At 49.8% G+C, this 14,843-nt stretch overlaps 2 protein-coding genes across 2 annotated transcripts; one reads left to right on the forward strand and one right to left on the reverse strand.

Annotated features, from left to right (window-relative positions):
- Positions 1-1,374: 1,374 nt before the first annotated feature.
- Positions 1,375-5,708, forward strand: LOC119301177 (glucan endo-1,3-beta-glucosidase 5-like). Its single transcript, XM_037578090.1, has 3 exons — positions 1,375-1,895; positions 3,469-4,936; positions 5,024-5,708. The coding sequence occupies exons 1-2, from the start codon at positions 1,543-1,545 to the stop codon at positions 4,592-4,594; spliced, it is 1,479 nt and encodes a 492-aa protein (XP_037433987.1). The 5' UTR covers positions 1,375-1,542; the 3' UTR covers positions 4,595-4,936; positions 5,024-5,708.
- Positions 4,870-5,408, reverse strand: LOC119301178. Its single transcript, XM_037578091.1, has 2 exons — positions 5,274-5,408; positions 4,870-5,123 (listed from the first exon to the last, which is right to left on the reverse strand). The coding sequence occupies exons 1-2, from the start codon at positions 5,359-5,361 to the stop codon at positions 5,020-5,022; spliced, it is 192 nt and encodes a 63-aa protein (XP_037433988.1). The 5' UTR covers positions 5,362-5,408; the 3' UTR covers positions 4,870-5,019.
- Positions 5,709-14,843: the final 9,135 nt, after the last annotated feature.

Genomic DNA, 14,843 nt, shown 5'->3' on the forward strand with positions numbered 1-14,843 from the left:
GATGCGTGCCCTGTCTTCGATGGCACTGATTACCCCTATTGCAAGAATAAGATGCACATGCATCTTGAAGCCATTGATGTCGACCTCTGGTATGTCGTCAAGAACGGCCCCAAGGCCGGTGAAGGTGTCATCCCTGCTGATGTCAAGAAGTTCATTCAACTGGATTCTACTGCCAAAAACATCATTTGTGGTCATCTGACCAAAGGACAGTATGGTCGTGTGAGTGCTCTGAAAACTGCGAAGCTAGTCTGGGACTGGCTCTCCAAGGTCAACGAAGGTGTCTCAACCTAGAGAGACTTAAGGATCAGTGTTCTTCACAACCTCTTCAACCGCTTCAAGAGAAATGACAATGAGAATGTTCAGCTGACGTTTGATCACCGCACTGACATCACAAATGAGCTTCATGCACTCGGCGCCACTGAGGCGGTCTGGTCTTCACGGCGGCGCTTGAAGTACATCGTCCACGGTGTGTGTCTGTCGGCGGCGTACCTCGGCTCGTTCCGCTGCTCCTCCGTCAGCGACGAGCGGATGCGGGCGATCTCGACCCGCCGTGCAGCCCCTTCGGGCACCGGTGGCACCGGGACGCAGCCGGCGCTCAACTTCCACGCCCCCGGCACACGCATGTTCGGGGGAGCCGGATGGTCGGCCTTGGAGAGGAGGCGCGCCTCGTCCTCGTGGAGATGGCGCCGGCCGAAGCCGTTCGCCGCCGCGGCGTCGCCGGGGTACCACTCAGTCATTGCTCGTCGGCGGAAAGAGGGAGGGGGGGTGTGCTTCTGTGGTGAGACGAGGCGAGTTGTCGTGGTTGTGGCGTTCACCGACGGGGAGGCCAACTTTTATAGCCGAAGCGAGGCGGTGAGAGCCTGCATGTCGGGCGACGCGTGGCGGGAGTGGGCGGAACGCGCGTCGATAGCGTCTTCACTGCGCCGCCCGTGAGGCATCAATGGAGGCTGACCGGCGCGGCAACGCGACATCCTTGGCATTGATTCCCGCGGGAACTGAGGCGATGAGGACAACGAAGCGGCGTCTCGCTGACTCGGCTGACCTATCCCCGTTCACGTCAAAACCGCTTTTCCCGGCGCCCCAGCGTATCGGGTTTGGTTTGGGTTCACCAACACTAGTTTCGATTCAAACCGGCCAAAAACGTGCTCCTGGAAACATGACTGGCCTATTTTTTTAGACACCAACGGCAAAAAAAAGGCCTGGGCTGTTGGGGCGCGGCTGGCCTAAACCCGAGTCCTCGATCTTCCTGATCCAACGGCTCTGTAGGCCTATGTCAACCCTGCCACGCTCGCACTATTTACCTGACAATGTTGTATATTGACCTATTTGCCCTTCTCTGGTCCTTTCAGATTTCACCCACCTTTTCCACTCTCGAAGCTTCAACCTCACACTAGCCAGCCCCAGACCCCAGAGCTTCAGCTCACTCCCACTATCTTCGTCCTCCTCTCAACCACCACCAACTCCCAAATCCCGCCGCGGAGCTCACAACATCCAAGAAACCACTCGCGGGCAGCTTGCCACCCCGCGGATCCAGGCCCCGCGATGACCGCCTGGGCGGCGCTCCTGGCCGTCGTCCTGGCGCTGTCGTGCGCGCGGGAGCGGCGGCTGCTGGCGGCCGACGCGGCCGTGGGGGTCAACTGGGGCACCCTGTCGTCGCACCGCGCGCCGCCGGCGGTGGTGGTGGACCTCCTGCGCGCGAACCGGATCGGGAAGGTCAAGCTCTTCGACGCCGACGCCGGCGTGCTGCGCGCGCTCGCGCGCAGCGGCATCGAGGTCATGGTCGGCCTCACCAACGGCGAGCTCGCCGGCATCGCGGGGTCGCCGGCGGCCGCCGACGCCTGGGTCGCGCAGAACGTCTCGCGCTACGTCGGCCGCGGCGGCGGCGTCGACATCCGGTGAGTGAGTCCCGGCGCTTGGCTTGGCGATTTTTCTTGAGATCTCTCGCCGTGAAGCATTTTAGCATCAGTGATGATTATTATTTCGGGATTCCTGTTACTTGAGAGGGAAATGTAGAATTCATTATTTGAGGTTATTCTTTCTGTTGGAGAAATGGGGTCGTGGTATCTGTATGTAGCTCGAGTGGAAAAGGGAATCTGGTGCCGACTTGATTTAATTTGTTCGCATTTGCTCAGGAGCTGCTTAGTTCAATTGAAATGCTGATGTGTTGTTCTTGCTTTTAGCAAATATATTGCTTCAATCTGCAATTTGATGCCCGGCATTATATATTTGTTTCTACTTGTCAATGCTCAGTTCATTGTTTTCGTGCATAACTTGATAAGTAAGTCATTTCTTTCCAATAATAAGTAGGCATTCTCTTCATTTGTAATTTGTAGAGGCTTCTCTTGAAAATGTAGTACTCTCTTTTGTTCCTGAAATATTTGCTTTAGGGTACATTAACGGCAAAATCTGTTGTTTTTCTTGATTGATTATAATGTACGTTTGGACTTTAAGTCATTACTAAGGCTATACCCATAGCCTACTTGTTCCAACCCAAATGATTACTTTAGGTGCGCTGAATCACCTGCCATGAGTATTGCATATTTGATACTAATAAACATCAGCTGTAAACTATGAGTCAGTATCACAGATAAGATATTCTATATTTAAATCTATCAAAGTTTCAAAATCAGATAAGATATTCTATATTTAAAGATGAGGGTGGGTATGTTGTTGGAACTTGGAAGTACCTTTCAAATACAAATGGTAACTCCATACTCAGTCAAGGTGGATTCTATATGTGTGTGGAAGGGTATACCCATATATGAGTAGTCAAAAATATGTCATGGATATCTTTTTAAGTCGCCGGGGTTGATGTGAGCCCTAGATTTAGTCTGATGACATGCTTGCTAATCGTCATTATCCTATTTGAAGACTATCCTTACTTTGTACTCCCTCCGTCCCATAATGTAGGATGTTTTTTCACACCAGTATAGTGTCAAAAAGCGTCTTACATTATGGGACAGAGGGAGTACATTACATTGAAAGATTAAATGAACAAGTGCAATACCACACTGTGATCAAATTCTGCTTTAGGCTATGTAATCCCGGGAACAATTGTACTCAGCTTTCTGTTAATAATCCCTGTCTGCTGCTAGCATGGCAACATCGAAAAAATTATCAGAAATTCTACTTGAGTGCCTTCAAGTAATTTAGATTGTCCAATTATTTCTGTCATTGGATACTCTTTGTTTTTCACTGATCACGGATTTGGATTCAGAAGATTTGCTAATTTAGGTTACAATAATGTTGCGCTAAGTTATGATGGTGTCGTAGATAAAAACTTGCATGTGTGATAGTCTCTGTGTTTTAATTTGCCAAATTTCATGTACAATAGTGAATAAGATCTTTGTAGTCTTGGGTGACATCATTTATCCTTTTATCCATTTATGGACACATGACTATTCGGTTTTTTACTATTCCATACTTGTTGACTGCGTCGACAATTAATAATTTACAAATTTGATACAGGTATATTGCTGTGGGAAATGAGCCATTTCTGACAAGCTACCAGGGTCAATTTCTGTCATACGTTATTCCAGCAATGGCAAACATTCAGCAATCACTGGTGAAGGCTAATCTTGCTAGCTACGTGAAGCTAGTAGTCCCGTGCAACGCCGACGCATATGAGGGCGCCGTTCCGTCGCAAGGAGTGTTCAGGACTGAATTGACCCAGATAATGACCCAGCTCGCCGCTTATCTCAGTTCAAATGGAGCTCCGTTCGTGGTCAATATCTACCCATTCCTCAGTCTTTACCAGAATTCCGACTTCCCAGAAGATTATGCCTTCTTTGAGGGATCAACTCATCCACTTGTAGATGGCTCCAACGTGTACTACAATGCTTTCGACGGCAATTTCGACACGTTGATTTCTGCTCTGGGTAAACTCGGCTACGGGCAACTACCCATTGCAATTGGTGAGGTGGGTTGGCCGACTCAGGGAGCACCAAGTGCAAACTTGACTGCAGCAAGGGCATTCAACCAAGGGCTCATCAACCGTATCATGAGCAACAAAGGGACTCCCCTCCGCCCTGGTGTACCCCCAGCTGATGTCTATCTTTTTGGCCTTCTTGATGAGGAGCAGAAGAGTACCCTACCTGGAAACTTTGAGCGACACTGGGGGATCTTCTCGTTTGATGGGCAGGCCAAGTACCCGTTAAACCTTGGGTTAGGCAACCCGGTGCTGAAGAATGCTAAAGAGGTGCCCTATCTTCCGTCGCGGTGGTGCGTCGCGAACCCGGCTCAGAGCCTCGACAACGCGTCAACTCACCTGAAGCTTGCTTGCGACATGGCGGATTGCACCACCCTCTACTACGGAGGGTCGTGCAACGGCATCGGGGAGAAGGGCAACGTCTCCTTTGCTTTCAACAGCTACTACCAGATGCAGAAGCAGGATGCCAAGAGCTGTGATTTTGATGGGCATGGGCTGATAACTTTCCTTGATCCATCTATGGGTGAATGCCGCTTTCTTGTTGGCATCGATGATAGCAAGAGCTCTGCGGTTGCCTCTTGTGGCAATTGCTGTGGGGTCTTCTGTGGGGTGTCGATTTTCGCTTTGTGGTTGTTCATGTACCTTAGGATGATGAGCTCTGCCTGATGGTTGAAATGATCTATTGGGGCATGATAGGCGTGCCTTTGTGAAATACTACTAGCTTGTACGCTTGACTTCTAGATGACTAGATATGAATCCTAGATTATGAGCCCTAGATTATCGTAAGATTAGCGAAGAAGACAATTTTAGTCATATATGGAGATTAATTTATTGTTTAAATTTCTATCTGCCAGTAGTAATACTTGCTGCACTAGTTTAGATTAGAGGACAAGTGGTGAGTAGTTTTGATTTGATGTAGCACCTGAATGAAGTAGTCAGTCTGAAGGAGCCAAGGGATGTTTATTGCTGGAAAGTTATAGAGACCATTACATGCTCACAGAAGAGCAGGTAAGTATGAGTACAACATCATTCCCTCTGGATTATTTTTATTTTTATTTTTACTTCCGATGAACAAGCCTGGGCATCCTTTTTCAGCGTGCCGACGGCGGTGGAGCGGGCGGGCAGCAGTTGTCGCCGCAGCAGGCGTGGCCGCAGGTCCTCGTCGGATGCTCCACGATCCAGCAGCACTGGCACGCTGAAACGAAACGGAGCGCAAGGTGAAGCTCAGCCAAAAAAGAGAAGAAGCCATGAAGATGATGTGAGCATGCCAACGACATGACTGTCTAACTAACCAAGGTCGAAAAGAAAAAGGAGGGAAGAGCTGAACCCTGAACTCATGACTTACGCAGTGAAGCAGTGGTGGTTGTGATGAAGAGCGCAAGCAGAAGCAGCATGAGCCAGGACGCCAGGGCAAGGAGAGTGTTCCTCCTCATGCCTCCTGTTTTGTTTGCTGTGTTCCCCTCTTGATATGCTTCACGGTTCAGAGCTTTCAGGGGAGATCTACGTGTTTGCAACGCAAGGAGATGTGGTGGTAAGTATATATGCGTCCGTGTATGGCCTGGCTCGACTTGTGATAAGATGCCGCCCAGCCGCTTTGCTTGACTTGGACCGACTGATATGCCGACTGCCGCAGTGTATATGTTGGACTTGACATCGCAGCACATGTGGACCCCGGGTCGACTAGTCATGTTGTCTAAGAGCATGTACAGTCAGGCTCCGGGCGGCTGATTCTGATGTAATATCATGACCAAACGGTCTCCTCGAACCTGCCTTAGGCCAACTTCATCGCGCGACCTTAAATGGACGTCTGTTTTGTTCGAATTCTATCCATTTGGGTAGGGTGATGGGGTCGTGTCATCCCTTTGTTCCATTCTGTCCGTCAAGGTAAAAAATGTTCATATTTTCATTAAAACTAGTTTTACAATCTAAATATTTGTGTGAAAATTATAATAGTTTTACAACCAAATCAAAATTGTCCCGACTGAACATAAAATGGACCAATATATCTATTGGTTGTCAATGTGATCCCACACGTGCGCAACCAAGTCATTTTGAAGAATCAAATGAGTGTGCCAATCACGCATCTCACGGTGGAATTAGGCAAACTGTTCAAATGTGGCCGGGTCTTGGTGCAGTGGCTCAATATTTTCACCTTAATAATCAAATCCTTGGTCGAAGATACTCTCATCACACTCGTTCTCGACGATTATGTTGTGCATGATCACACAAGCAGTCATCACATCCCAAAGCTTCCTTTCATCCCATGACAGTGCAGGGTTTCGAACGATACCCCACCGGGATTGAAGCACACCAAAAGCACGTTCCACATCCTTTCTAACACTTTCTTACATTTGGGCAAATCTCTTTCTCTTCTCACCTTGGGGTTTCGAGATTGTTTTCACAAAAGTTGACCACTGAGGATATATACCATCTGCTAGATAGTATCCCTTGTTGTACTGGTGGCCGTTGATCTCAAAGTTGACAGGTGGGGACTGGCCTTCTGCAAGCCTCGCGAAGACTGGAGAACACTGCAGCACGTTGATATCATTGTGAGAACCTGCCATGCCGAAGAAAGAATGTCATATCCAAAGATCCTGCGATGTCACCGCTTCTAATATGACAGTGCACCCGTTGACATGCCCCTTGTACTGGCCCTGCCAAGCAAATGGACAGTTCTTCCACTCCCAGTGCATACAATCTATGCTGCCAAGCATGCCTGGAAAGCCTCTAGCTGCATTGGCCGCCAACAATCTCTCTGTATCAGTGGCAGTTGGCTGCCTCAAGTACTCTGGGCCAAACACCTCGATCACAACCTGGCAAAACTTGTACATTAACATCAGACATGTTATCTCACTCATATGCACATACCCATCCACCAGATCGCCTGGAATTCCATATGCAAGCATGCGGATGGCCGCGGTGCATTTCTGGTAAGAGGAGAATCCAAGCTTGCCAAGGGCATCCGTCTTGCACTCGAAGTATGGGTCATGAGCAACCACTCCCTCTCGGATACGATTGAACACATGCCTTGCCATTCGAAAATGGCGACGGAATTTATCCGGCTTGAAGAGCGGGGTGTTGGCAAAGTAATCGGCATAGAGTAGGGCGTGGCCTCTCTCCCTGTTGCGGTTCAGGTTGGGAGCACGGCCAGGGACTGGCCCCCTGTACCGAGGAAGCTGCCGTTGAATGTGGTCGTGAACGACCAGTGCAGCCACCACAAGATCTTCATCATCCGACGATGAATCATCCGATGAACAAAGGAAGTGATGGAAGAAAAACTCGTCTCCACTGTCCATACCTTTGTGGGCAAAATGCCGAACACCTTGCGGTCGTGGTGGCGAAGAGGCCGCGATGATCACCTCGACGCAGCAGGGGTGGTTGCTGGCCGGCTACTAGCCGCTCTGGAGCTCTCGTCGGAAGCTGCCGAGGCCGCCGTGGTACGTCGTCGGCGGTCGTCTCCCCTTTGCGACCGGCAAAGACGGCGACGGCCAAACCTCCGATCGACGGCCAAAACTACGACCAAAGCGCGGGCATTGTCGTGGTTCTAAGTCTGACAGTAGAATGGGGGGGTAGGAATGTAGAGGCAAGATCCTAGCTATGAAGGAGTTGTACACGCGAGTTTTACGAGTTCAGGCCCTTCTCGGAGGAAGTAACTGCCCTACGTCTCGGAGCCCGAAGGCGGTCGACTGGATTATATGTGTGTGAGTTACAGGGGGTGTGAACCCTTGTCCTAGAGGAGAGGGGTGGCTTATATAGAGTGCGCCAGGACCCCAACTCCCCTCCGTTACACAGGGTTCAATGTTCATAAAGAGAGATCGTTACAGGTAACGTCTGTAATAAAGTGCTACAAATGATTATTAAATATACGAGTAAATGCCCGACCGTTTCTGTGCAGAACGGCTTTAGGTCTTCTTGTACGTCGAGTGGTCTTTTACATGGTCGAGTGGTTGAATAGTCGAGTGACTCGAAGAAGAAGTAGTCTCCGAGTGAATGGTGGGTCGTGTGGATTGCACTCGACGCCTTTATTGGGTCCACCTTGTTTACTCTTGAACTTCTTTGCTTCTAAGACAAGGACCTTAGGTAGGACGTATAGGTCAGGCCTATTATCCTACCCCAGGTCTATGTCCTCATCATTAGCCCCCGAATGGATTGAGGTCCGAGTGAAAAGAAGGTTGAAGTTGATCTTGCCTTGACTCTTGCCTTTCTCAAGAATTCATCTCTGAATGGAGGCCAGTGTTGGAACTTTTGGCTTCGTTTCAGCCGCCTTGATCGATTCAGCAATTACCGATTGGTTTTTATAACGACGCTTGTCGAGTGTCATCTTTGATGCGAAATCTTTGGCGTAATCAGTTGCCGAGGATCCCGGATTTTGCGGGATTCGAAATTTCGGTAGGAGCGCGCCAGACGGAACGTGCCGTGGTAAGCGGAGTGGATAGACAGGGCGTTTCGATTTCCGCGCCACCTTTTTCGCCACACATCCCGTGCGTGACTGTTTGAGAGATTTGACAGGATCGCCCGGACCCACTCGTCAGCCACTCGGAAGTGGGCCTTTAAAAGTGGCGAGACCGAGGCGTCCGCACTGTGTGTGCCCATTCTCCTTCTTCTTCCTCTTGCTCCTTCACCCCATCTGGCTTCTCCACTCTCGATGCCACCGCTCCGCCGCCATGGGGAAGGAGAGAACGGCGGCGCTGGAACGCGCGAAGAAGGCGACGGGGGCAGCGAAAAGCAGGAAGACGAATCGGGGGTCTTTATCGCGCTCGGGGCTGCCGTCGGGTTGGATCCAGGGAGATTGGATCCGATCTTCGCTTCAACAGGAGGACTTGGACGATATGGTCGAGTTAGGGCTGATCGTCCACGAGTTTGTGCGGCTGCCAGAGGGGGAAACGGAACCGCAACCGCGACCGGGTGAGTGCGTTCTGCTCGCCACCCATGTCAACCGCGGCTTCTCGCTTCCTCCACACCCCTTCTTTCGGGGTTTCTTGAATTTCTTTGGGGCCCAACTCCATCATTTTACTCCCAACACCATCACGTATCTTGCCGCGTTCGTATCCATGTGCGAGAATTTCCTGGGGTGTCGACCGCACTGGGGTCTTTTCAAGCACATCTTTACCATCCGCTCCCAAACAGTGAAGATAGCGAACTCGAACGACGAGAAAATTCATGTTATCCAGATGTGTGGGGGTCTGGGTATTTAGAAGAGGAAAAGAAGTTCTTTTCCCTCGATGACTCTTCCGGAGTCGGTCAGGGGCTGGCAGTCGACCTGGTTCTACTGCCAGGACATCGTGACGCCAGGCCAGTCGACTGGACTTCCCCCTTTCTCTTTTGATCGTGTTCAACCTCCATCTTCGTTGAAAGTGACTGCCGCGAAGAAGGCGGAGACAGGCATGCTCGTTGAGAGAGTGGTTCAGTTGATCAACCAAGGTGTCACTGGCATGGATCTACTAGAGGTGTTCCTTAGTCGGCGCATCCAACCACTCCAAGCTCGTGACCACTCCATGTGGATGTACTCCGGGGCTGGTGATACCACTCGGGTTCATCCGGAGGAGGTGGAGGTCAAAACAGTGGCCGAGTGGTTGAGGGGTATCACCGGGAACAAGGACAACCCCAGGGGCACCAGGAGAGTCAACCCTTTCAGCGACAGAAACCAACCAGACAAGGTTTGGCCATTTCAACTGAGCTTTTAGATGTGTTTTCCGGCTGTTTGTCTGACTGACTTATAGTCGGCTCCTTGTCTTGTAGATTTACACGGAGATGTATTCAATGCCCAATGGTGAACAAGCTCTGGAGCAAGACCAAGAGGGCGAGGACAGTGCGGAGGAGAGCGTCGAGTGGGAGTCACTAGCCGACGATGATGAAGATGAGAGCGATGAGTCGGGCGAGGAGGAAGTAGCTGACTCACCGCCTCGTTCTGAACATCGATCCAAGCAGCACCATGACCCCATGGGCAGGCGTGGTAAAGTTGTGGCATCGAGTGCTCCATCTCAAAAACGCGCTCGGTCTCCGACTCCAAAATTGGCTGAGAAGGTCGCCAAGCAGCCCAAGGTCAATCCTTCGAAGGCTCGGAAGACCTTGCCTAGAATCAAGATGGACGTTCCTGTTGCTTCTGGGTAAATGTTCTTCCTGTATTTTCTTGTTCCGACCAAATTTTTTGTTCTAACCGAGTGGATGATGAACCTTTACAGCCCGACCTCAGCTGTGACTGACATAGACATTGACAAGAATCCGATCGACGAGGAAACCGACGATGCAGCTACCTCCAAAGCCAGTAAGTCTGCCCGATTCGAATTTATTTGGACGACTGGATTGTTTGTCAGCTATCCGTACGACTTTCTCTGTTTATTGCAGTTCCATGGGACGTTGTTGTGCTCCCGGATGATGAAGAAGATGTATCGCTGAGGGGGAGGAGGAGGAAAGACAAGGAACTGGGCGGGAAAGCGCCTGAGGTCCAGGTTCTTCAGTCGACCATGACGCCTGGGGCGGCGGTCGAGCAATCGATAGATCCGGCTCGAACCAACGTCACCTTCGCTGTCCCGCTATCGATTGGTTGTCCATCAGGACCAGCTGCTCAGACTTCTGCTGCACCAATACAACTCCACGCTTCAGATCCTGCAGCTGCTTCGACTGCTCTGCCAGCATCGCTTTTTACTGCGTATCAGACTCTGGACGACCCATCGACTGCTGCCAAGGAAGCTCTTCTTCAGTTAAATCTTGTGATGGGGCAAATGAAAGTGGTGCATGAGGCCAGCCAGGTGGCCTTCAACGCTGGAGCTGCTCTACAAACCAATGTCCAAGTTAGTTGGTCATATTTCTTGTCTGATCACCCACTGGGGTGTGGCTGTTTTGAAATTGTATAAATCACTTTGGGTCGACTCAAGCTGAATCTTTGAACTAGTGGGGGCACTCTGAGTGCACCCACTGGGTGTAGTCCCCGAGACCATAGTTGAACGCGGGCAGTCAACTGTGGTCTGAGAATCTGAACTTTCTTTTTTACAACTCGCGCTGGGCGGACCATGCCGAGTGGAATTAAAACCAGTGGGGGCACGCTAAATGCACCCACTGGGTGTAGTACCCAAGACCATAGTTGACTGCGGGCAGTTGATGTCTACTACACAACCTTCTTCTTGTAGACGTTGTTGGGCCTCCAAGTGCAGAGGTTTGTAGGACAGTAGCAAATTTCCCTCAAGTGGATGACCTAAGGTCTATCAATCCGTAGGAGGCGCATAATGAAGATGGTCTCTCTCAAGCAACCCTGCAACCAAATAACAAAGAGTCTCTTGTGTCCCCAACACACCCAATACAATGGTAAATTGTATAGGTGCACCAGTTCGGCGAAGAGATGAAGTGCAATATGGATGGTAGATAAAGGTATTTGTAATCTGAAATTACAAAAACAGCAAGGTAACTAATGGTAAAAGTGAGCGAAAACGGCATTGCAATGATAGGAAACAAGGCCTAGGGTTCATACTTTCACTAGTGTAAGTTCCCTCAACAATAATAGCATAATTGGATCACATAACTATCCCTCAACATGCAACAAAGAGTCACTCCAAAGTCACTAATAGCGGAGGACGAACGAAGAGATTATGGTAGGGTATGAAACCACCTCAAAGTTATTCTTTCTAATCAATCCGTTGGGCTATTCCTATAAGTGTCACAAACAGCCCTAGAGTTCGTACTAGAATAACACCTTAAGACACAAATCAACCAAAACCCTAATGTCACCTAGATACTCCAATGTCACCTCAAGTATCTGTGGGTATGATTATACGATATGCATCACACAATCTCAGATTCATCTATTCAACCAACACAAAGGACCTCAAAGAGTGCCCCAAAGTTCTACCGGAGAATCACGACGAAAACGTGTGCCAACCCCTATGCATAGGTTCATGGGCGGAACCCGCAAGTTGATCACCAAAACATACATCAAGTGAATCACGTGATATCCCATTGTCACCACAGATATCCACGGCAAGACATACATCAAGTGTTCTCAAATCTTTAAAGACTCAATCCGATAAGGTTACTTCAAAGGGGAAACTCAATTCATTACAAGAGAGTAGAGGGGGAAAGAAACATCATAGGATCCAAATATAATAGCAAAGCTCGCGATACATCAAGATCGTATCATCTCAAGAACACGAGAGAGAGAGAGAGAGAGAGAGAGATCAAACACATAGCTACTGGTACATACCCTCAGCCCCGAGGGAGAACTACTCCCTCCTCATCATGGAGAGCACCGGGATGATAAAGATGGCCACCGGAGAGGGATTGCCCCCTCCGGCAGGGTGCCGGAATGGGTCTAGATTGGCTTTCGGTGGCTACGGAGGCTTTTGGCGGCGGAACTCCCGATCTATTATGCTCCCTGGAAGTTTTACGATACGTAGGTATATATGGGTGAAAGGAGTACGTTGGTGGACCGAAGGGGGGGCCACGAGGCAGGGGGCGCGCCCCAGGGGGGTGGGCGCACCCCTACCCTCGTGAGCACCTCCTTCATCTTCTGACGTAGGGTCCAAGTCTATCCGGTAGGTTTCCTTCCAAAAATAACTTCTCCAGTTGATTTCGTTCCGTTTCAACTCCGTTTGATATTCCTTTTCTTCGAAACACTAAAATAGGCATAAAACAGCAAATCTGGGCTGGGCCTCCGGTTAATAGGTTAGTCCCAAAAGTAATATAAAAGTGGATAATAAAGCCCAATATTTCCCAAAACAGTAGATAATATAGCATGGAGCAATCAAAAATTATAGATACGTTGGAGACGTATCAGCAGTCGACTGTGGTCTGAGAATCCGAACCTCTCTTCTTTTTTTTGATGGTAGTCTTGGAGTAGCTATCGCAGTGATGTCTTTCATTTCAGTCGACTGACAAGTCTTATGTGTTGGCCGCAGAAATCTTGTGATCTCGGTGCTCAACTCTCTACGCTGAACCAGCAACAAATCAGCCTCAACCTTGATCTGGAACTGGCCAAAAAGAATCTCAAGACTGCTCGCGATGAAGTAGCTGCCATGGGAGGTAACCGATCATGAACTGTTTATCTTACTGTTGCTGGCGCTTTTCCTTTCCGTTTTTTTGAACCGAGTGACTCCACTCGAGCACATGTACGTAGTGAAAACCGTCAACTCCAATCCAGTCTGAAGAATGCTATTTCTTTAGAGAAAATGAAGCAGGCTTTGGAGAAGAAGGATCTGGATCTTGCTGCTGCATAGAAGGAAGCGCGAGAGAAAACTACGCTTGCCGACAAGAAGCTTGCTTCAGTCGACAAGCTAGAAGAAGAGAATTCCAAACTGAAGACTGCTGTTTCTGATGCCAATCGGGAGGTCGAGCGACTGAAGAAGGACAAGGACAAGCTGACTGACGAGTTTGAGAGCCTCAAAGTTAAGAAGGGCGAGTTGGAGTCTTATCTGGGCCAGCTTGCTGCAAAGCTAGTCTTAAACCTTGAAGGTACTGATGGTTGACTGACTTGTTTCTGTCGACTGCGAGGTCTAATTATATTTTCGACTCACCATTCACTTGACTGTGCAGAGTTTTGTCAAGACTTTGAAGTGGAAACTGGGCGGGTCGAGACGGGTCTTGACCCATAAACTGTCCAGTCAAGGATGATGTTGCGATGAATGTGCTGCGGTTGGAATCTCGCATGGACAGCGCCGTTACTTATCTTGCCCGCCTGAAAGCGGCGATGACTCGGGTTGATGCTGAACTCTGGCCTCAGGCGGAACTATCCCAAGATCTCGAGTCCCTGATGGCTCGACTGAATCAAATCCCCGGCCGAGTGCAAGAATGGAAGAAGTCATCCGCTCGCTATGGCACTGATGTCGTATTGTCCCTGGCCCGAGTGCACTGCAAAGACGTCAAAGAAGACAAGCTGGCGGAACTCAAGGTTGCTAGCACCAAGAGACACACTTTCCAGTCCTTCATGGACACTTTCCTTGAAGCTGCCACCCATATTGCAGACATCATAGACCTTGACAGTTTCTGCGACCCAGCCAGTCCTTCTCCTGACGCGTGACCGAAATACATTATGCTCCACCTTTATTTGCCTCGAAATGCCGAGTGATTGTGTAACCGTTAAACTCCTTTGGGCTTGACGCTCGAATACTTTTGATCCGTCGTCTGGAACTTTTAGGATCTATCTGAACTTGGTTTATTTCTGAATATGCTTGTATTTGCCTTCACGTGTAATTTGCTCTTTGAGATGTAGCCCTGAATTGGAGACTTCAATCGACCTGCGCTTCGTCGTCCCTGCGGACAGGGATGGAGCGCACGTTGTATTTGTGGCGTAGCTCGGAGAAGAAGGTCACGGTAGACCTACACCTCGTCGCCCTTGCAGATAGGGATGGAGCGTACGTTGTACTTGTGGCGCAGCTCCTAAGGAGAAGGTTGCAGTCGACCTGCACCTCGTCGTCCTTGCAGATGGGGGTGGATCACACGTTGTATTTGTGGCGCAGCTCCAAAGGAGAAGGTTGTAGTCGACCTGCGCCTCATCGTCCTTGCGGATGGTGATGGAGCGCATGTTGTATTTGTGGCGCAGCTCCAAAGGAGAAGGTTGTAGTCGACCTGCACCTCGTCGTCCTTGCGGATAAGGACGGACTATAAACCTTAGGCGAGTATTGGACCGCAGCTAAGCCTCCGAGTGGGAGGGTTGCTCACCACTCGGTAGGATTTTACAAACTTAGGCGAGTACTGGACTGCAGCTAAGCCCCCTAGTGGGAGGGTTGCTCACCACTCGGTAGGATTTTTTAACCTTAGGCGAGTACTGGACTGCAGCTAAGCCTCCGAGTGAGAGGGTTGCTCACCACTCGGTAGGATTTTACAAACTTAGGCAAGTACTGGACTGCAGCTAAACCTCCGAGTGGGAGGGTTGCTCACCACTCGGTAGGATTTTTTAACCTTAGGTGAGTACCGGACTGCAGCTAAG

Source organism: Triticum dicoccoides, chromosome 5A (genome assembly GCF_002162155.2).
Source record: "Triticum dicoccoides isolate Atlit2015 ecotype Zavitan chromosome 5A, WEW_v2.0, whole genome shotgun sequence".
NCBI classification, from domain to species: Eukaryota; Viridiplantae; Streptophyta; class Magnoliopsida; order Poales; family Poaceae; genus Triticum; species Triticum dicoccoides.

Excerpts from the sequence above, each read along its gene's own strand:
- LOC119301177 (XM_037578090.1), top strand. The coding sequence starts at position 1,543 with ATGACCGCCTGGGCGGCGCTCCTGGCCGTCGTCCTGGCGCTGTCGTGC. Across the intron at positions 1,896-3,468 it reads GGCGGCGGCGTCGACATCCG|GTATATTGCTGTGGGAAATG; the intron begins GTGAGTGAGTCC and ends AATTTGATACAG.
- LOC119301178 (XM_037578091.1), bottom strand. The coding sequence starts at position 5,361 with ATGAGGAGGAACACTCTCCTTGCCCTGGCGTCCTGGCTCATGCTGCTT. Across the intron at positions 5,124-5,273 it reads AACCACCACTGCTTCACTGC|CGTGCCAGTGCTGCTGGATC; the intron begins GTAAGTCATGAG and ends GTTTCGTTTCAG.